The sequence below is a fragment of the Phoca vitulina genome, unplaced genomic scaffold (assembly GCF_004348235.1).
Source record: "Phoca vitulina isolate PV1807 unplaced genomic scaffold, GSC_HSeal_1.0 scaffold4, whole genome shotgun sequence".
Taxonomy (NCBI): domain Eukaryota; kingdom Metazoa; phylum Chordata; class Mammalia; order Carnivora; family Phocidae; genus Phoca; species Phoca vitulina.
Window position 1 is genome coordinate 36,740,608 of NW_022589707.1, and position 22,606 is coordinate 36,763,213.

A 22,606-nucleotide genomic window follows, 5' to 3' on the forward strand; every position below is an offset into this window, starting at 1 on the left:
ATGCTTTTTAATGAAGATGATAGTTTTAATTTGCTTTAATTGATATTCTCTTTGTCTTTGTACATAAACTCCAGGTATACTAAATCACATGGTTTGCTTGTTGAACAAGCTTTACCAAAAGCTAAACTTAAAGAAATTGTGGCAGAATCTGATGTTATGCTCAAGTAAGTTTCTTGGGTGTGTTTGCTGTTAATTGTCTACAGACTTACATATGTATTCAAGTGTGTGTTTTTATTAAAACAATATATAACTATGTTGCATATAAAAACAAAGCCAAAATATGCCACCTATCACAGAATAGGGTGAGGTAAGGAATTTAGAATTAGAATATTACATCTTGGTATAGGGAATAAGAGCCTTATGAGATTTAAGTTTGTTTTCTCTCTTTCTTTCTTTCTTTCTCTCTTTCTCTCTCTTTCTCTCTTTCTAGAAGTTTATGAAACCAGGACAATTTTGAAATTTTTTAACAGAATACTTTTGAAAAGACATGAAATATAAAAGGAATGTTTATAAATCAAGTTGAAAAAAAAAATTTTTGCTCAAAGTGTATAAAGTTACATGAATCTACTTTCTGAATTCTCAGACTTCCTTGAAAACTATCTCTAGGAAAAGTGACTATGATTTAGCAAATAATAAAAATATTTGTAATACACAAATGATAAGATAAAAATTTTTAAGCTTCTTTTCAATACGGTTTACCACCTCTAACAATTTTCAACTCATTAGGTAAATATGATGATGCCTTTTTTTTTTTTGATGATGCTACATTTTAAGGTGATCTACCTCTAAGGAGGAAAGCATTAAGTGTCAGAAAGAGTGTAAGGACAGCTAGTAAGTATTTCATTCCTTTGTAGGCAGCTTAGCCTGTAGCCCAGGAAGAGTAGAAAAGGGAGAAACTTAGATTAAGAACATGACCAACAGCTGTTAAACCTTAGGTAGGAGAGATGCCAGATGTAAAGAGAATGCAGCTCAGTTCCTGCCCACCCCCCTCCAGTTTTCTAAGAGGAAGTAGTTGAGCAGGATGACCAGCAGGAGGTGCTCCAGCTCACCCTAAATGGGTTTCCCAGGGTGAAGCTTTTCAAGATGTGGTTAACTATTTGCTGTTAAATGGTGTAGATTGTGAACTGTAGGCTTATATCCATATTTAATTTGAGTCTAAAAGCATCTAATTTGTACTATTAGAATTTATTAACAGGAAGGCAAAGAGTTAACTGTTGTTTGAAAAACTTGTACTACTATTGTCATAGACATCAATCACCACACTCTTGGGCAGTATTCTGAAAAGGGAATACGAATGAGCTATGGAATTAGGTAGAAATGTTTTGCTTTTTTCTTTCTAGGTGAAAAGGAGATATATCTTGCTCTTTAACAATCAGTTCCTACCTCCATCTTTCAGGGAAGGGTATGAGAATTTCTTTGATAAGCTCCAAGAATATGGTATCCCTGTGTTCATATTTTCGGCTGGTATTGGTGATATACTAGAGGAGGTAATCCATCAAGCTGGGGTTTATCACCCGAACATCACTGTAGTGTCCAACTTCATGGATTTTGATGACAATGTAAGTACAGCAAATCATTCTTCATAATTACTTTTAAAATCCGAATATATTTTAATCATATAAATGCAATTGTTTTTTATTTAATGTATATTCATTAAATTAGGTCACTCAATAGGCCTATTATGGGACTTATCAACTCCCAGTGTTATACCTTTCTTAAGCTTTTTTTTTTTTTTTAAGATTTTATTTATTTATTTGACAGAGAGAGAGAGGTCACAAGTAGGCAGACAGGCAGGCAGAGGGAGAGGGAGAAGCAGGCTCCACGCTGAGCAGGGAGCCTGATGTGGGACTCAATCCCAGGACCCTGGGATCATGATCTGAGCCAAAGGCAGTCGCTTAACCAACTGAGCCACCCAGGTGCCCCCTTTCTTAAATTTTGTATCCCAAGCTACAGACCAATATTAAAATTAGGAAAAGTTCTTTTAACATAATTTAATGCAGCAACTCTGAAGACTCAATATCCATAGGTAGAAAAAAAGAAGTGAATTAGAACTGTCGTTATTTGAACAAACTCTTCTAATCAAAACAGTACATTATGACATACAGAAAATGGGACCTCCAGTTAGGAAACAAATGAAAAGTAAAAATTGGATTTTCAGCTCATTGTGTTTGACATTTAAAGTAGTCTCTAGAAAGTCATTAACTTCTCAGAGCCCTTCTTACCTATCATGAATGTGAAAATAGAACAAACAGAATTTGCAGTTTGAAACCTATTTGTTTCAAAGGATTTATATTTTTATAGGGAGTGCTGAAAGGATTTAAAGGCGAACTAATTCATGTATTTAACAAACATGATGGTGCCTTGAAGAACACAGAATATTTCAATCGACTAAAAGACAATAGCAACATCATTCTGTTGGGAGATTCCCAAGGGGACATAAGAATGGCAGATGGAGTAGCCAATGTTGAACACATCCTGAAAATTGGATATCTAAATGATAGAGTAAGTATATAGATCTGTCATTTAATTTTCTTGTAAGAAAAATAAGGATGGAGCTTAATGGGAGCTTGTTATTAAACATGTGTGAGAAAGTAGTTAGAGACATTTTGATTGCTCTTTAACCCTATACTTTGGTGTGGTTAAGGGATTTAGGATTCCTATGTGTGCCGTCAGTACTGGGGTGGCTTCTCTGGCCTTTCCCCACTAAAAACCTGAAGCACTCCTTAGTCATGAGAGTCAGAAATGTCCCCAATGTTGCCAGGTGTTGCTTGGGCACAGTCTCCCCAGTTGAGAACCCCTGGACTAGAGAGAAATGACTTTAGGAGTAAAGCCACCATGTGGGATGATTTCTATGTCCATGAGTCTTCAAAGTTTGAAAGTATTTCTTCATTTCAAAGGTTTTATGAAGGTAAATTTAATTTGCTACATTTTGCCCAAAAGATTAAACCTAACAATGAGATTCACACTGAAACTATTTGCTTCTTCCTGCACATCCATGTAATTTTTTGTTGTTGTTGATTTAGGTGGATGAGCTTTTAGAAAAGTACATGGACTCTTATGACATTGTTCTAGTAAAAGACGAATCATTGGATGTAGCCAACTCTATCTTACAGAAGATTCTGTAAACAAGCATTCTTCAAGAAGACCTCTCTCCTGTGGGTGCAACTGATGCAAGAACTGCTCACCTATTCATCTTGCTGAAAGACTTCTATTTATAATGCGTTCTTGCTCTTGAAGTTTTTTTCTCTCCATCACTGAGGTATTTTTGGACATATTGAATCCAGCAACTGGAAGCTCCTTTTTTTTCCCACCTCTCTCAACACACTCCTCAACTCTATTTTTTAACAGATTGAAAAAGAAAATCGTAAAGCCAAAATTTGAAAAATAACTCCCTGCATTTCCAGAGTGAATTTTTTAGTGTAATGTTATCATGAGGTTTTTGAGGAAACTTTTTACTCTGGGAAAGTTTGTATAAGTTTAAAAAGAAGTTTTATGAAATGGTGAAATAATGTGCATGACTTTAACTGTTGCCATTTTTGTAATTGGGGTGAATTATGCTGATAATATCACCGTCTCCTGAAATTGTATTATATTTGGTTATTCTGTTCCGTGAAAGTATTTGCCAGAAAATATTGGCACTCAGTGTTGGAAAAAAACCATTTGTATCCACATGTCACTAGTCATTACAAAATGTTCTATATTGAAGCACTGATAATACATATGAAATGAAAAGCCTTTTTAAATTATACTGTCCAGACAATTATTATTCATTTATTCAACTAATACCTGTTAAGCACCTGCTATGTTTTTCCTGTGTGTTTGAGAGAGAGAGGGAAAGAGGGAGAGATAAATCCTAGTGTCATTGTCATAGTGTCTATTCAGATTGAATATTTTTAAACTTACACATTATAAGTTTAAGGATAAAAAGATAGTTGCAGAGGAAATTTAATCAGCCCTTCAGAAAATACTGGGGACTGGGAAAATTTGTTTTCCCTCATTGAAAGTATCAGTAAAAGAGGGTACTTTGTTGTAAGTCTAAGAGTTTCAGAAATAGCCACCGGCAGGGAACAAAGTGTAGCTGGATCTCCTGTTAACTAAAACTGAGTACTGCTAAATTAGGAACTGGCATTCCTCTCTGCAGTCTGACTTCCCATTCCAAATTTCTGCTGCCCCATAATTGGTTTCCACAAGGTTTAGACTTGCCATGGTGATAAATGTGACCCTGACTGTAACCATTTTCACTCCAGAGTCTCCGAGCCACTAATTCCATAAAGCATCTGAGCTGTGACACAGAGCCTGTTCCAGCTGGCTCTGGACATCCAGCGTGGTCGGCAGTCTCTAGTCCAATCTGATGTGGCAGGTAGGCAAGGCATTGCAGTAAAAACCTTTTCCCTGGGGCAGCCCATCCTTATCCTCTACCACTACCTCTGCTTTTTATAATAAACAATGAAACAAACTTTGTAGTGGCCAAAAGTAGACTATTCCCTGCTTAAGTTGGGGATTTCTGATCTAATGGTAGCTTTTTATCCCGTATTGCTATTAGAGTTGGCCATATTGACTGTTTTCCAAAAGACCTTATAATATGCTTCTAAAGAGAAGCATGGTGCATGGTGTAAATGTAAAGAATACTGAAGTTATGACCTCCATTCTAGTCATGGCTCAGCCCTGTACTAAGACTATAGGTCAGGCACCTCCCTTTAAAATGAGGGCCTGGAGGGCATGCAGGTTCTCCAGCCCCTTCCGGCCATGCCCTAACTGGATTACCAAACCAAGGCCCCTGCCTCTTCTACAATCTGCCTGTCACCCTATCACCTCTCACTGCCCGTTTCTACTGATATTTAAAATAATTTGTTTTCAAGTTCAGCTTTCGGAGAAGTTTAGTGTAGCCATTAAGAAATGGGCTATAGAGTCAAACTGTCTGGATTTGAATCCTCTTTCTACCATTTAGTAGCTGTGTGACCAAGACACATTATTTAACCCGTGTCCCAGCTTGCTCATCTGTAAAGTGAAGGTAATGATACATCCTCTAGATGTAACATTGTGAGGATGACATGCGCTCATCAACACCGATGTGTGCTTTTAAGTTTTGTATTTGCATTTAGAATAGCTTAGCACCAGTATTCAATATGGTTAGCTCTTACCCATCCACGAAGCAGTTTGGATGGATGGAGGAGATGGAAATCTCTTTCATAGCCCTAGTGAATATTGGCAGTGTGTAGTCACTACCATGTTCTCTAAAGGGTCTAGCATTAGCTGTTAGGGTTTTTTGGGTTTTGTGGGTTTTTTTTTTTTTTTCCAATTTTGAATTTTACTTTAGGAGGTAAAGCAGTTTTGGGTGCTGAGATGAACGATTTTGATGAAACTGAAAAACAAAAACAACTATCAGAGATACTAGTTTGTTCCAGAGTGATTTTACAAGAACTCTGCATTCCATGGTATGTTTAATAGACACCAGAGTTGATTAGGTAGATTATTAAAGGGTTTTGTGGGTTTTTTTTAAGATTTTATTTATTTGTCAGAGAGAGAGCACAAGCAGGGGGAGTGGCAGGCAGAGGGAGAAGCAGGCTCCCAGCTGAGCAGGGAGCCTGATTCGGGACTCGATCCCAGGACCCTGGGATCATGACCTGAGCTGAAAGCAGACGCTTAACTGACTGAGCCACCCACAGGCCCCATTAAAGGTTTTTTTAACCACACTTTAGGTTCAAGGTTTTCTCTTTGGTGTACCCCATGGAGCATCAGGAAGGAAAAGATATGTGGGATCTTGAATAACTAATCCTGGAACTTGTCCAAGGTTACCTCAAGATTCACCAATCCTGCTGTGTTTTATACTTACTCTGGTATTTCAGTACAGGTTTAATAGATAAGATAAAATGTGCCCAAGTTGTAAGGGGCACAGGCCTTCAAGTCAGTCAAACCTGGATCTGAGTCTTAGATTCTCTCTAGGATATTTAGTAAGTTTCTAACTTTTCTAAGCCTTGGTTTCCTCATCTCTAAATTGGGGTATGAACTTGAGGTGAGGATTGAGTAAATGAACAGTTACTTGTCCAACAAATACTGAAGTCCTGGCTGTGGGCTAGGTTCTAGAGAAACAGTAATTAACACATCCCACATGCCTCCTGCCCTCCTGTAGCTTCCATCCTAGCAGATGTGACAGAAATAAGATACTATGAAGAAACCAACACAAATATTTTAGACAAGGCAGCCAGAGAAAGCTCTGAAGAGATAGTATTTCAGCCAAAGCCTGAAGGATAGGGAGCCAGCCATGTGAGGAATCGAGGGAGAAACATTCCAGGGAGAGAGAATGGCAGGTGCAAAGGTCCTGAGTAAGAAAATTGAAGGTGTTCAAAGAACTGAGAACTGGCTTAACAGTGTTATGAGCAAAGGGAAGAACGGAATCATGAATGGGAGGTGAGGGTGCCAGATTACACAGGGCTTTGTAAATCATGAGTTTGGTTTTACTCTCCCTGCAAAGGAGTGCCATGATCACGCTGACATGCAGAAAATGGACTGGTGGGGCAGATCTACCCCAGCGAATCAGTGAGGGGGCTGCTGCAGAAGTCTGCACTAAAAATTACAGTAGGGCTCAGGGAGAAGTGGATCATTTTCACTAGTTTAGATTTAGAAATGACAAGACTTGCTTTTGGGTTAAACGTGTGGGGTGAGAGAGGAGGAATGGTCTCGAAGATGTCTGGTTTAAGCAAGTGGAGGTGGGGGAGGAAAGAACAGGCTTGGGTGGAGGGTGTTGGGAAGGCAGGGGGAACGCACATTCTCTTTTGGACATGCAAAGTTTGAGGTACCTGTGAGGTACACAAGGGAAGATACCAACTAGACTAGAGCTCAAAGGAGAAATTTTGGCTGGGACCAGGCATTAATTGTCTGGGTTTAAATGAGATACGAATATGGCCAGTGTAAGCTGGAAGGACTCCCTTGACCTATTAAAATTCCAACATTAAGGAGAAAGACCACACAGAATCAAACACTATTTCAATAACCATGCAAGTTTTATATCTGCAACTAGCAATAAATAATTGGGAGCAGTATTCTTACTTTATAAAAAGATGCAGATCCCCAAGAAAGCCATCTTGGGGCGCCTGGGTAGCTCAGGTTAAGTGTCTGACTCTTGGTTTTGGCTCAGGTCATGATCTCAGGGTCCTGGGATCAAGCCCCACATCGGGCTCTGTGCTAGGCCCAGAGTCTGCCTGAGATTCTCTCTCTCCCTCTTCCCCTCCCACTCGTGCTCTCTCTCTCTAAAATAAACACACACACACATACATACATAACATACAAAAAGAGAGCAACCTTGTTCCTCGAAACCTAAGACGTTGGAGTGCAGTGTATCAGCACTTACGTAGAATCTTGCAGTCAGGTCAACTCTCCTGCCAAAATGAAATGTTTTTTTCTGTCTTTTAAGTAATAATTTTGAAAGGTATTATAAATTCCTAAGTAATCAGAGATCAAAACTCACCGGGTTTTAACAAAATAATGCAGATAGCTTATGCTTGCAAGGTTAGCCTAGTGGTGTTTCAAGGACACAGATCACATGCATACTCAGATGTCATGTTCACTGAGATGCTCTAATCTCCCACTGGGCATCAATGACCTACTTCATCTTTAGGGCCCAGAGTTCAAAATCTGCATAAGTCAGAAGTTAGGTGGTCCCAATCTAGAGCCTGTGATAGCTGTCCTATCAAGAAATCCAAGCTGCCTCAAGCAGCAACACAAAAACTGTGTATAAAATATGATTAAGAAAAATGCCCCGTGGCATCTGTACCCCATATTTGGCTCCCTAATGAGTACTCACATTCCTGCCGGCGGAGCTGTCACCCAAATTAAATAATGCAAATGTAAACACGTGTTGCATCAGCATTATAAAGTGAGGCCATCTGAGCAGTTGGTCCTTCCAGAGATTAAAGCCCCCGACACAATCACAGATAACTGAATGCCCTCCTTAGCAACAGGAAGAACGGAAGTGCCCACGGAGCATTCAACAACAAGCCAAAGGTTTAGAACGATAAATACCACACAGTATTATTTATATGTGGCATGAAAAAAAATTTAAGCTGAAGTCATAGAAACAGAGTACAAAAGTGGTTACGGGGGGGCGGGGGGAGAGAAATAGAGATTGGTAAAAGGGTACAGACTTTCAGCTGTAAGATAAACAAGGTCTGAGGATTAACTACGTAACATGGTGACCTGTACTGTATAGTTTTAAAATTTGCTAAGTAAGAGTATAAAACATAAATGTTCACACACACACACACACACAAAGTGAGGTGCTAGGTGGGGGAGAGATCCTTTCACAAGTAAACATATATACATATATCAAATCGTCACATACACTTTAAATATCTTACAGTTTTATTTGTTCATTATACCTCAGTAAGGCTTGGGAAGGAAAACAAAACAAAACAAAACAGGTGGCAGGCTGGAGACTCAAGAAGAGCCAGCATTTCAGTCTGAGTCTGAAGGCCAGAGAAGACCAAGGTTCCAGCTCAGCCATTGGGCAGGCAGAGTTTAAACACAAAAACAAGCTAAGGGTTCCCTCTATTCTGGAAGCTCTGAGGCCCACAGTCCTTAATTTCCCCAGAGAAACGTGTCTTTTATTCAGCCAACCTGTCTCCACCACCAAAGAAAACCGCCAGTGAAGAAATTCAATCAGAACCGACTAAAAACGGGGGCAGAGAATAAGCACAGGTTTTTTTTTATCTTCATGAAGATGTGTAAGGATAGTGAGGTGTTACAGGTCAGATGCATTCCAAAGGACAAATTAATTTAGCAAGATTATTAACCTATGTAGTGCACTTAAGGAATTCTGTTAAATAGGAAATCAGGAGTGAAGGTGCGCTCTGTAGAAGGCAGATGGAAGAATGCCAGTTACCATGACAACAGCAGCCAGGAAGGCCGCGGCAGGCGTCTTCTCTGCCTTCCAAACCGTACAGAGTCCCCGAAGTTGCTTCTGCAAACAGTAGCATTTGCTTTTAAAAAACATACATTTTCCTCTATACATGTGCCAGTCATTCCCCCATTTGCTCCCACTCCAATCCCTGCAGTCAGTCTCTCTGCGCCCCCAAAAGCTGACCTCTAAGACTACCAGCCCCTAGCCTCCTCCTCCTCTGGCTTCAGCTAGTGGGAACCAGGGACAGGACAGAGAAGCAGGGGTCTCTGCCCTCACTCCTCTGCTGCAGTACCAGCCACAGTTCTGGGCATGTCTGTGGCTCCCCTTCACCTTTCAGGCCCAGGGGTAGAACGGCCTCCTACTGGTGCTCCCCAACCGTTGTCATGGTACTTGACATCCTTACTAGGTCTCTGGGCCCTGCCCCCACTCCGTAAAGTCCTTTATGCAGCTTCTCCTCAGAAGTGCCACGTGAGGGTGTGTTTGCTGCGAGGACTCTGACACACCGCTGTATACTGGACCTCACACTCCTGCAAATTCAGAGGCAGTCCTTGAGTGTTTATCAAGGGGACTGTCAATGGATAATCAAGGTGTATTCTCATGGGATCCTCTCAGCCCTCAAGTAAAACTCCACAAAACCTGATGTTATAATTCAATTTTTTATATACGAAACGATGAGTCTTCCAACATTTATTCCACTGAATGAGTGCACAGCATTTTCATGAACTATCTCAGAGCTACATCAGTACAAAACAGTTTAAATTAGTAAAATAAAGCAGTTTCCAAAGGAAAATCATTGATTACTTCAGGGTGGATGCCACCACCACTTGGGAACAGAGCATGTAAGGCAGCAAGGCGGTTACTGCGTAACATGGGGACAGGCTAGAAGATAACCATGTCCTTGTTTCCCTACACAGAGGCCCCTGGGCTTTCGGGCACCTCCCTCTCCAGGACACGAATGAGTGGAAATATGTCACCTTGTTTATGCTCATCTGTTGGGGTGACATTTCCATCTTGGTCACAGTGAGATACTCTGGAGCATGGCTTAGCCACCAGCCCTGTGCGTATCTATCTGACCGGAAGATTCAGGGACGACAGAGCAATGGGAGTAAGAAAGGGTGAAGCAGATAATCTTGCACGGCAAACACAGAATCAAATGCTCTACTCGTGGTCCAAGATGCCTTTTGTTGGTCACTGATTTTCTTCTTAACTTCCAAGTTACCCAGCCAATCAGAAGACCACAACAGGTAGGGCCTGATTACCTACAAAAGCACACATGTACGAGTTGTACGCGTGTGTGTGTGGCAGGAAGTGGAAGCTGGGCATTACAGAACCTGTACAGGCCACTGACAGAGTTTTCTGGGGCTTTCGGGGAATGCTGCTGGGACATGCCCTTTGTCTTTTCTGCTCATCTGGAGAACACTTTTAAAACACCAGCAAGTTAAAAAACAAAAAAATGTGAATCCTCTTTATGTGGATATCCTGGACACTTTCTCTTCTGTTCCCACCAAGATGGTTGTAACTTCTGTATGACACTATTTTCCTTTAATAACAAAACTACCCGGAAGGCTCACAAAACAATGGCTGACAGGGCAGCCTTTTCAATATTCTACACAGCCCCTGCTAAGGCACCTCGAACCAATTTTGTTTCGTATCACTGGCATGTAGCCTAAAGTTCTCACCATGTTTATCAACCCATCCCTGACGTGCCCCAGGTACTGTGTGACCATCTACTGCTTGTGGACCATTCCCCTTCTGAGAGACCCTTACGCCTCACTTCATGTTCTGCCACGACAGGGGGCTTGGTGTCACACAAGTGGCCTGAGTCAGGTTTAGAGTTCATCATGTTTGGCCTCCTGGTCTTTGAGTTTGAATTCTTCTGCCGTGACCTTCCCGTCTCCATTCCGGTCCTGGTTGGTGAACATATTCTTCACGATCACCTCAGCATCAAAACCAGGAGCGAGTTTCCCTTTGCCAGATGCCACCTGGGCATGAATGTACTCTGAGAACTGGAGAGAGGGAACAAGATAGGACATGAGATACAGCAGCTGAGCCTGGGCCTGAACAGAGCCTGAACAGAGCATCCCGAGGGCGATGGGGCTGGAATTGGAGGCTGAGCTCACAAAACAGACACAATTTTATGAGCTACACAACCTGTTTGGTTTTTTTTTACCCCTCCAGATGCAGGTTAAAAACCCCTGACTAAGGACTCCAGGAGCCCCTAGGTTCCAGGCACCCAAAACACAGCTATCCTTTCTTCCCTAATCAACACTTAGTTCTCCACCAAAGGCTAATTCCCTAACCACCCTAGCCCCTGAGAACACTGCTGCCTGCGCCCATTCATTCATTCGTTCATTCATACAATAAAAACTTGTCTACTGTGTGCTGAGCACCATCCAAGATCCTAGAGAGACATCAATTTAAAAAAAGTCTGCCCTTGTAATTCTAGCATATCCTAGTAGGAAAGATACAATTAGAAAGGAACATTTAAAAAAAAATAAAGAAATCACATATTAAGTTAGAAAGTGAAGTGCTCTAGAAAACAAAAGAGTAGAGCCAAGCAAGGAAGATCAAGAGCACAGGTAGGGGAGGAGGTTGAGGTCCCGATCCAGCGGTCAGGGTAAAACCAGAGTGAAAAATGGAGACCTGTGCAAAGGGTTGAAGGAAGGGCGGGAAGGAGCCAAACAGTTATCCAGGGAAGTGTCTTCTGAGAGGAGAGACAACTGGTGCAAAGGCCCAAGGGGGGTGCATGCCTGGTGGTGGTGGGAAGGAGCAGCTGGAGAGGAAGTTACAGTGACCAGGTCAGGGAGAACCTTTGTGGGGGCCTTTCCAGGCCACTGTGAAAACTTTGGAAATGGGGGTCTTTTTCAGGGTTCTGAGACAAGGCGAGCCATGATCCACTTTAAGTTTTAGAAGGCTCACTCTGGCTGCTGTGAGGGGCAAGGGTGAAAGCAGGAAGACCTTCGTGGAGGTCCAAGCCAGACACAGCAGGCACTGGACCACAATGCTATAGAGTGGAGATGGTGAGAAGTGGTCAGGCTCTGGATAAATTTTCAAGATAGAGCTAGAACGATTTCCTGCTGGATTAATTATAGCCTATGTGAGAAAGAGGGGAGTCGAAGATGACTGAGTGCTCTTGCCTGAGAGTTGCCATCAGAGGAGATGAGGAAGGCTTTGGGTGAAGCAAGACCAGAGGAGGGACGTAGCAGGAGTTCAGAAAGTGAAGATATCCGGTGGGTAGTTAGATGTAGGAGTCTGAAGTAGAGAGAGAAGACTGGACTGGAGCTACAAGTTTGGATGTCACGGGGCTATGGATGGCAAAGCCACGGGACTGAGATCACCCAGGAAGTGATGTTAAGGTGGAGAAGGTAACAAGCTCAGGACTTCAGGCTGGGGCACTCTGACATGAAGAGATCAGGGAGAAGATTCCTGAGAAGGACGGACTCGTGAAGGCGAAGGAAAACCAAGAAAGTGTGGTCTGGAAGCCAGGGAAAGAAGGCATCCTGCGAAGCAGTTGGCTTTGTCCAAGTTCGAGGAGAGTGAAACGTGACCACTGGTTGCGGCAACATGAAAGGCACCAGTCACCTTAGCAAGACCAGGTTCAGTGACATGGAGGGACAAATGTCTAACAGGAGTGGGTTTAAAAGAGTTTTGCCATTTTTGCTGTGAAGGGAGCAAAGAAATAAAAGAAATGGAAAGATGCACCAAGAGAAGGGAAAAGAAGAGCATGTGAACCACCCAATAGCCAGGAAAATGCGACTGATGTCAGAAAGTGGAGAAGGCTGGAGCCCTGTCCTTGAATAAGCAGATACAGAATGGGCAGAGCAGTGGAATTTAGCAGGGTGTGACAAGACAGACCAGTCTACTGCCCAGCGCCACGAAGGGGCATTCGCTACAGGAGAAACCACCCAGCACCTAGGTGATCAAGACCAGGATATGTATCCTGGCTCAAACCACTGGGTAGCTGTGTGACCCTGGGCAAACCATTTACCTTCTCTGTGCTCAGCTGCTTCTTCTGAAACAGGGATGATGACTACATGGCTGCCACAAGGGCCAGGCAAGATAATATATGTGAAAAACTCTTAGCATAATGCAGGCACACAGTGAGCACCCAGGAACTGAGAGTTGAATTGTGAGCCCTGGAATCAAGCCCCATACCCCTCAGGGCTTCAGTTTCTTCAAAGAGGAATTGCGAGCTTCAACTTAGAGCATGTGTACAGAAGTGCTTGGTACACAAGCGTGTGCAGGTTACCATCATGGCAAGAAAGAGGCACAGGTGTCCTCCTCACTCTAGGAAGGCTTCACATTCAGAATGGATCCCCTGCCCCAATAAGGCTCCCCTGGCTCCTTTAGTCCCGCTTTCCTTCAAAGGTCAGTTACCTCTTCGAGGAGGACTTCTCCATTACCATCCTTGTCGATTTCTTCAAAGAGATTGGGTGACACCTCGCCATTCCATATGAACATGTACCCCTCAGGCAGACCGGCCACGAGCTCCAGCAGCTCAATGTCAAACACCAGGACGGCGCTGCCGGGCACTTCTCCATCTGCCTCACCGACAGGGGAAGAGACAGTGTTAGTGCCACCAGACAGCGGGCATGCCCATCTCAACCTCCTTCCCCTCACCCAGGGTTCCAACTGCCTCATGGGTGGCAAGCATTTCTTGTGAGAGCAAGAAAGTTCCACACCAGCAAGAGGTTTTTTCCAAACTGTAGGTAGTGACCATTAGTGGGTCATGAAATCCATTTACAGGATGGTGACCAGCATTTTTTTTAATTAAGAATAGAATAGATAAGGATACACTACACCTAGAAAGGATAGGTATGCTTTTATGAAACTTGAGTTCAATTTTATATATAAAACTAAATGTATATGTATATATGTATAAATTGCATGCTTATGTGTACTACAGATGGGGAGATAAAATGTATTTTTTTTTTTAAGAAGTTTTTATTTATTTGAGAGAGAGAGAGAGGAAGACAGAGAAGGAGTGCGTGTGCACACATGCAGGGGGAGGGGCAGAGGAAGAAGAAGAGAATCTCAAGCCGACTCCCCACCGAGTGCAGAGCCCAAAGTGGGGCTCGATCCCATGACTCATGAGATCATGACCCGAGCTGAAACCAGGAGTCAGATGCTTAACCGACTAAGCCACCCAGGTACCCCCATGAAATTTATTTCTTACTGTATGTCTTGGTGAAAAAGTTTGAAAGCCACTAGTAGAGACTATAGTTGTAGAACTTTTGAATAAATCCTACAGCAGAACCTTCAGAATATTACAGTATGCCTTAAAATCCTGATCTAAAGTATGACTATAAAAACAAATTTATGAACAGTATATACAGTATGAACCCAAAAGAAATTACATAAGCATGTGAATATATATACACATATATAATATGTCTTATTTGAAATTATTATATATTACAAATACTTATTATATATCCCATGGTCTGATAGGGTACACATTTTTTTTTAAGTGTTTCTTCTTGGATTGGGGAGACTAGCAGGCAGTTGCGGGGGTTTTTTTGTTTTGTTTTTTTTAAATAAGCTCTACACCCAACATGGGGCTCAAACTCACGACCCTGAGAACAAGAGTCACATGCTCCTTGGGCTGAGCCAAAAAAAAAAAAATTGTGAAAAAGAGAAAATCAACCCAAAGTGTATCTTTTATAAGTTGGCACTTCCCATCTCCAGAAAGTAGGAACATAAAACATTGAAGAAGATGGGGTTCCCAAATCCCCTATGTGTAGGACTCATTTTGGCCCAAATCATGAAGTCAACCATACCAGCTGTGAGGGCAAGGTAAAGCTAGTATTTCCGAACTTGACACTCATCTCTTCCTAAAGGAAATCTTCATGGATAGCTTACAGGTTCAGGAGAAGTGAAAAGCAAAGGCCTGTAGCATTCCACTGTCCCAGGAACCTGTTCCAGAAGGAAGCCTCAGCTTCACTTAACACAAATCACTGGGAAAACTCCTTTTAGGGACATTTCCCACACATGGGTTTAAAGACCGAAGGCGTTTTTTCACAGAAACTCCTGCTTTCTTAAGGAGGTGTGGGGCATTAACACTGAATTCACAGGACTCTTTAAACAAAGATGCTAAATTTAAGTATTAACTCATGACATTATTATATTATCATGTGTTATAGTATTAATATTATATTAGATATACAATAAACACATTTTAATTATATATAAAATGTATAACATGATTATATATTATAATATTAACTGATTAATAATATTAATTCTAAACCCAAAGATTCTTTGGGGTTTTTTTTGTTTCTTTTTTTTTATGATTTTATTTTTAAATAATCTCTACACCCAATGTGGGGCTCGAACTCACAACCCCAAGATCAAGAGTTGTATGTCTACCAACAGAGCCAGCCAGGCAGCCCTGATTCTTTGGTTTGTTTGTTTTTTTTAATTTTATTTATTTAACACAAGTAGGCAGAGCAGTAGGCAGAGGGAGAGGGAGAAGCAGACTCCCCGCTGAGCAGGGAGCCCGATGCGGGGCTCGATCCCAGGACCCTGGGATCATGACCTGAGCCGAAGGCAGCCGCTTAACCGACTGAGCCACCCAGGCGCCCTGTCTTTGGGTTTTAAATGGAAGAAGCATACCGTGGTTCTAAATATGGCGCCTCCCAAAAGCACAACATTCAGACTGTGAACATGCCCCAAACACCCTGTAATGCTGTTTGTTGCTTACTCACCCACACCAGCCTCCCCATAGCCCAGGTGGGGTGGAATGACCACTGTCCGTTTCTCTCCAACGCACATCTCTCTGAGACCCATATCCATTCCCAACACAACTTGTCCAGATCCCAAAACAATATTATATGTCTTGCCTAAATTCCACCTGAAAAGGAAACAGAAGAGTCCCCGGTTAGGTCAGCAACCCACTGGTAGTTGAGAGTGTATTCATGAGAACACATCTACATCTCTTCTGTGATCTTTCTGCCAAAAATAAAAAACCCCTGTCTAATCAGGAGAAAACATCAGACAAGCCCAAATTGAGAAACATTCTGCAAAATAATGAAAGTATAATCTTCGAAAGTGTCAAGAAAATCAAGGGAAGTCCAAGGAGCCATTCCAGAGCACTGGAGCATATTGAATGGGATCCTTTTGCTATAAAAGACCTTATGGGAACAACTGGCAAAACCTAGGTGGGGTCTGAGGATTAAAAGACAGTAACATACCAGTGTTAACTCTGTGGCTATAAAGTGTGTGTTGAATTATGCAGGAGCATGTCCACATTTGTAGGAAAGGTGCACGAATGTACTCAGGGGTGATGAGACATCATGGTGGCAACCTACTTCTCAATGATTCCAGGGAAAAGGAAGTCCTTTGGACTGCTCTTATGACTAATCAATACCCCAGTAAGGAATTTTCATGAGAATTTGAAAAACATGTAATAAAGACCCTGGGTTTCGGATTTAGCAAGACCTGAGTTTGAATCTTGCTTCTGCCACTTAACTGGACCTTGAGAAATAAAATCCCTCCATTTCCTCATCTAGAAACCGGAGACAGTGAGAGCCATCTCACAGGGGTGTTCTTAAGAGTAAATAAAATAAGTCTGCTGGCAGCCAGGAGAACAAGCATAAAGAGCTCAGTAAGGGGATGGCCTTGAGGGTGTGAAGTGCTTATGTCTGTAATAGTTCTTGACTTTAGAAAAGTAACTGAAAGTTTAACTTGAGCCATGGTTGAAATTATCCTTGATGTCCACCATCCCGGGGAAATCCACATAAATAAAAGTTGGGGCTCCATCACCTCGGTTGCTACTGAAAATAAATCTCTTCCCAAACGCATGGCACTCCTGCTTTCTACCACTCCCTAAAGACGAACAATGGAGCTATTCTTCAATAGCAAGGAGGAAAAGCCTCCCCAGTATCTGCCCGTTACCAGGTGGCGACAGCGCCCCTTTGGGTCACTTCTCCTTCTCAGGCTTCCCAGCCTCCCCTGGGGGCAGGGCTACCGCCACCTTCCCTTCTGAAACTGGTTCCCAGGGCCAGGCTGGTTGTCAGGCACCCACAAACCGAAACAGAGTTTGCATCTGTCCTACCTGGGACGAAACCAAAACAAAGCCAACTCGGGCATAGGCTGCCTTGGCCCAAGGCCTATGGGAGGGAGCAGGATGTCCTCTGTCCCGCCTCCCACACAATTCGTCCTTTGTCAGCAGCACAGAGACACCCTCACACTGCCTTCCTCCAGGGACCCCTGGGGACCTCCCATGGGACTACTCTGTTTCAAAGTCTTACAGAATAGTCAAAATCTTATTTAGTCGTCAAATAACAAAGGCTTATTCTTCTTCTCTGAGGCCAATATAAACACACATTAAGAAAATCCTCCCAGCAAACATTTTGCTTTCATGTATCACCTCCAATGCCCCACTAATTCTTCCTCCTCAGATCAACCTTTTATTTATTTATTTATTTAGCCAGTTTTTCTCTGACATTCTCCTCATTCCTTCTGTGCATTCCCGGCTTCCCATCCACTGCAAGCTTCCTGCTGCCCACTTGCAGGCCACCCTCTCTGGCTCTTCGCCCACATTTCCCCTCCATCCTCTCGGCAGCCAGCTTCTCTTATGCTGATGAAAAGTGCCCACAGCATCACCGGCCTCCTTGTTTACAGAGCCCGTGGAAGGTGGAAGGCTCGGGGTGGGAGCAGTCTCATCTTCCTCTCCCACACACAGGAGGCAAACACCCACCATACATCCTATTTTCCCATTATTCTGAAGCTCACACCCAGAACAGACCAGCAGGGATGCCAGATATTACTCTTCGGTGTAGATTTACATGGAACACAAATGACTCCCATGGTCTAGAATGGAGTCTGATAAGAGGAAGGAACAGCACGTGGCTCCTGGAGACTCTGCAGGAATGTTATGAATCCACCAAACATTAGAAGGCAGGAAGGCTGATTCTCCCCACCCTCCACAAGAAGCATATCCTGAACCCATTGAGAAGGAATTCCTTTGTTCATTTTCCACCCCCACTTCCCCTCACCCCCGCCCCAGAGTAAGAGCACCAGACAAGAATATGAACATTAGCAAGAGCAGTGACAGCAAGCCATTGACCTTACAGACTATTCTAAACTTGTGGACCCTAAGCTCACTTGATCCCCCAAGCAACAAGCCATGTTTCTTCTCCGCTGCCCTCCAAAGGCTTCTAATATTAATGCAAGGAGGTTTGTTGTAAAGCAGGTCCTTGTAAATCTGAGCTCCGGAAGCTAGTACATATTTCATTGATTCTATAATGCACATAGTTTCACATTTTAACATCTCTGTAATTGTGATACACTTTATGATTAGCAGCATGTTAATTTGGGGGCAGCGTTTTTACTTTCTTAGAGATACATAAAGTAATGCTTCTAATAATCAACACATTTTAGATCTGATGAAAAACACTAAATGCATTAATATACAGGATCTCGTAGCACCAGAGAGAATGCTCTGAAGAGCATGTCCCTAGGGCTCCGTCTCCATGTCTGGCTCTTGCCAGCCCCTCCCCAACAATGTCACCTGAAGCTGGAAGGCAGAGGGGCAGGTGGGAGGGAGAGAAGGCCCTCCTCATGCAGCATAAATGCAGCAACACATATTTATATGAAGCCCTTCTTTCTCCCCAGCCCAAACTTAGGAATCTAAGTCAGGCTCAGTACGAAAATGGATATACTTATATAGACATATAAAGGAAGGCTGAAAATGTTTCTTTCCCAGAGAAGAGAATATTTTACTTACAATTACATTTAAAGATTCAGAAACATAAGAAGCTCCTTTTTACCAAAATTGACCAATGATACCCATTTATACTGTTGATTCCTACTAATAAAATTTCAGATTCATCTCAATCAATTAACATTTATAAAATACTCCCTAGGGGCGCCTGGGTGGCTCAGTCATTAAGCCTTCAGCTCAGGTCATGATCTCGGGGTCCTGGGATTGAGCCCCACATCAGGCTCCCTGCTCGGCAGGAGGCCTGCTTCTCCCTCTCCCACTCCCCCTGCCTGTGTTCCCTCTCTTGCCGTGTCTCTCTCTGTCAAATAAATAAATAAAAATAAAATCTTTAAAATAATAGTAATAATAAATAAATAAAAATAAAATGCTCCCTTTGTGCTATGCTCTGGGCTAGGTGTAAGGAATGAAAATATGAATAAACATGTTGGGTTTCTCTAAGGTATTCAGACCAGCAACAGAGATAGAAACAAAAATAACTATGTTTTGCTAATAAAAATAATAACTTAAAACATTATGAGACACAGAAGTGGGAGCAGCTGATTCTTCCTAGGAATTAAGGAAAGACTTTGCAAAAAGGGAGGACATTTTAGCCTGAGCAGAAGTTGGCCAGAAGGAAGGGTTTAAACAGTGCACATCTTGCACCACTGCACATGGCAGCTCTATGAGGGAAAAAAATGGGCCCTAACAGAAGATGAGATCAGTCAAGCAGATCGGAGCTGACAAATACAGCCTGATGTGCCAGATTGTGGAGCTTGTAATGTAGCTGTGGGTTAATTTTTAAAGACAGCAGTTAGAAGATGACATCTGTTTTTCAGAAAGACAATTTCACAGGAGCAAGGTGAGACCATTCATAGGGAACTTTTAGAATAATGCACCTGAGCAGTGAGGAAGCATGGAGAGAAAAGCTCTCAACCAGGATCTGATGAAAAGCAAAGGAGAATCCTGGGAACCTATGGCTGTTATCCTCCAGGTTTACGCCCCTACTGTCCCCAGTGGCCCTTACGTGGAATCCAGCAGAGTCCCATCCAGAAGCGAGGCATTGTAGTGATACTTGAGGTAATCCCCCTTCTTACTCAGCACGGAGCAGTCAGGAGGCTTGTAGTGGGAGGTGATGCTGATGGAGTCGGAAGGGTTGTGGAAGTCAATCACATGGATGTCAAACACCAGCACGGCCGAACCAGGGATATTCCCTAAAGGTCAGACATAGGAAATTAACGAGTGAGTCCTCCAAGCGGTAGCATGCGTCTCTCCCCAGTGTCACCAGGGATGTCCCCGCAGACCTCCAGTGAGAAACACGGAGACCTAGACAGGAAAACCTACAGAATACTGGGAAACTGAAGCTGGAAGAGCCGTTAGAAGTAACCTGACCCTCATGAGGAAACTGAGGCACAGATTTGCCCAGGGTCACACAGTCAGTTAAGAACACAGTTTGGACTACAATTCAAGAGGATAGCTATTGCCCATGGGATCAATGAGCTTGAAAGATGTATGGCTGAGTTCCTCACAGATGAGGAAACTAAACTCAGCCACATTAAGGCTCACCTGGCTCCTACAGAAGAGGTAAGATGAGAAAATCTGCTGCAGAGTGAAAAATCACTCCAGTCCCCCATCACTGTGCAAGAGAAACTAAACTAACAGAAACTTCACAGGGGAGAAACTCCTAGCCAAAGCTGGCCCATATACACCCCTTATGATATAGTACACCTAACAGTTGATAAAAGTACTTTTACAACACACCCTATCTCTTCTACACTAAATTATTAGTATACTTTTCTTTTCCATCATCTCCACGTTTGAAAACATTACCTCACATCTGAATAACGTTTTACAGTTTACAAAGGTATTTTTCACATACACTCTCATTTTTTTAAAGATTTTATTTTTAAGTAATCTCCACACCCAACGGGGGCTTGAACTCCTGACCCCAAGATCAAGAGCCGCATGCTCTGCCAACTGAGCCAGCCAGGCACCCCTACACTCTCTCATTAAATCCCTGCAGCAACCTTGTGGGGGATTACCATAAATCCAGGATTAGCAGATGCTCCTCCATGAATTTAATGACCGCTTCTCAGGGGGCTGGAGAGGGGCAGGGGGACACCTTAAACATATGCATCTGTGGTTAAATACACCCCTAGACCATTTCAGAGAAGCTTAAATGTAAAAGCTTTGTAAATAGTATTACTTAGGGGGTGCCTAGGTGGCTTGGTCAGTTAAGCATTTGACTCGGTTTTAGCACAGGTCATGCTTTCATGGGTTGTAGGACTGAGCCCCGCTTAGGGCTCCACGTTCAGCGGGGAGTCTGCTTGAGATTCTCTCTCTCTCTCTGCCCCTCCCCCCCCCCCCGCTTGCAGGTGTGCTCTCCAAAATAAGTAAATAAATCATTTTTTAAAAATTAGTGTTTCTTAGGGGCGCCTGCGTGGCTCAGTCAGTTAAGCAGCTGCCTTCGGCTCAGGTCATGATCTCAGGGTCCTGGGATCGAGCCCCATGTCCGGCTCCCTGCTCAGCAGAGAACCTGCTTCTCCCTCTGCCTGCCACTCCCCCTGCTTGTGCTCTCTATCTGTCAAATAAACAAATAAAATCTTTAAAATAAATAAATAAAGATTAGTGTTACTTAGAATCAAGGATGTATAATACTTTCATTAGCATTTTACAAATAAGAAAACCAATTCAGATAGACCTTGTTCAAGAAAACAGCACAGCTATAGAAAGAATTCAGATGTGTGAAAACCAACAGCCCCCCCCATCCCTGCCACATATTTTTCTGTGTCTATTTCTTGGCTGCTCTCTCTAACATACACACACATACACACAATGGATGCTTATTAAGTACCAAGCACACTTCTAAGTGCTTTCTATGTATTGATTTATTTAATTCTCATGATAATCCTATATTCCCAATCTAACAGTGTTTAGAAGGTAATTTGGAAATTGGGGAACAGAAAATGAGGAAGCAATGCTTCCACAACCCCTCGGACAGAATCCATTCTCCCCTTCAGGGCTACAAACACAGCCACGCATCCGAATTTCAGAGCGGACCCTGTGGAACAGAGTAGATAGCGGAGGGCCAGAGCCTTTCCAGAAGGCCTACTCACTCCCTTCCACTAACCCCACAGGGGAAAAATGGCCTCAACAAAATGAAATGCCAAGAATGGAGCTGGAGAACCCAATGGAGAGCCCAGCATCTCATTCCTTCCACAAATATTTATTGAATGTTTACTATGTGCTTGGCCCTGTGGTATGTCCTCCATGTCCTGACACCCTTCTGGGGTCAGTCCCTGAGGGATTAGCATTAAGTCCTATGCAAAACCCACAAAGAGGCCAGGGAGACACTAATCCAAAGAAGAAAGAGGTGCCCCCCCCCGCCCCTGTGCAAGAGCACCTGGGTGGTACCTGTCAGAGTGTCCCAGCCCCCACAACAACATATGATTTGGGATAAAGCAGCCTCATACCTACAGAATTTATGAGCCTTTGGATGTTTCCCAGAGCCTTATATAATTCTTTGCAGAGCTCTGTCTCATACTTGGTAGAAAGCCAAAAGGAAAAAAATAATTTAAGCAAATGTTTTCCATTAATATGTTATTTTTAGAGAAACGAAGGATTAATCCTGAGGGCTTAGCAAAACACGAACACTCAGAAAGTATTTGTCTATTTCTGTATGTATTTGAGTAGAAGTTTACAGGATACAAAACAATGGAGCATCAAGACACAAACAGGACATGAAGCAAGGCCTGTTGAATATGTCTTAAGCTGTGAACTGGTGTGGCTTTTACAAATCAAAAATTTAATGGGGCACCTGGCTGGCTCAGTCAGTAGACCATGCGATTCTTGATCTCGGGGTGGTAAGTTTGAGCCCCACACTGGGGGCAGAGTTTACTTAAAAGAAAAAGAAAAAGAATTTATTGTATTTATTAGTGTAGGTGGATGTGTATTTTCACTTCATGGTTGTATTAGTTTCCTATTGTTACTATAACAAATTTCCACAA

At 42.8% G+C, this 22,606-nt stretch overlaps 2 protein-coding genes across 4 annotated transcripts in view; one reads left to right on the forward strand and one right to left on the reverse strand.

Moving 5' to 3' along the window:
* The window catches only part of NT5C3A (5'-nucleotidase, cytosolic IIIA), a 50,414-nt gene extending 44,975 nt beyond the window's left edge, over nt 1-5,439 (forward strand). For 2 of the 3 annotated variants that reach the window (XM_032401810.1, XM_032401812.1), the window contains 4 exons: nt 75-164; nt 1,397-1,559; nt 2,302-2,502; nt 3,024-5,439. In XM_032401810.1, coding sequence (XP_032257701.1) covers nt 75-164; nt 1,397-1,559; nt 2,302-2,502; nt 3,024-3,125 — 556 coding nt within the window. In that variant the 3' untranslated portion in view covers nt 3,126-5,439. The remainder of the gene's footprint in view (nt 1-74; nt 165-1,396; nt 1,560-2,301; nt 2,503-3,023) is intronic. The other variant, XM_032401811.1, reaches the window with a different exon arrangement.
* A 4,104-nt stretch (nt 5,440-9,543) lies between these two features.
* Nucleotides 9,544-22,606, reverse strand: part of FKBP9 (FKBP prolyl isomerase 9) — a 38,186-nt gene continuing 25,123 nt past the window's right edge. Inside the window, exons 7-10 of the mRNA XM_032401809.1 lie at nt 19,627-19,813; nt 15,604-15,749; nt 13,274-13,437; nt 9,544-10,902 (exon numbers count right to left, since the gene is read on the reverse strand). Coding sequence (XP_032257700.1) covers nt 10,726-10,902; nt 13,274-13,437; nt 15,604-15,749; nt 19,627-19,813 — 674 coding nt within the window. The 3' untranslated portion in view covers nt 9,544-10,725. The remainder of the gene's footprint in view (nt 10,903-13,273; nt 13,438-15,603; nt 15,750-19,626; nt 19,814-22,606) is intronic.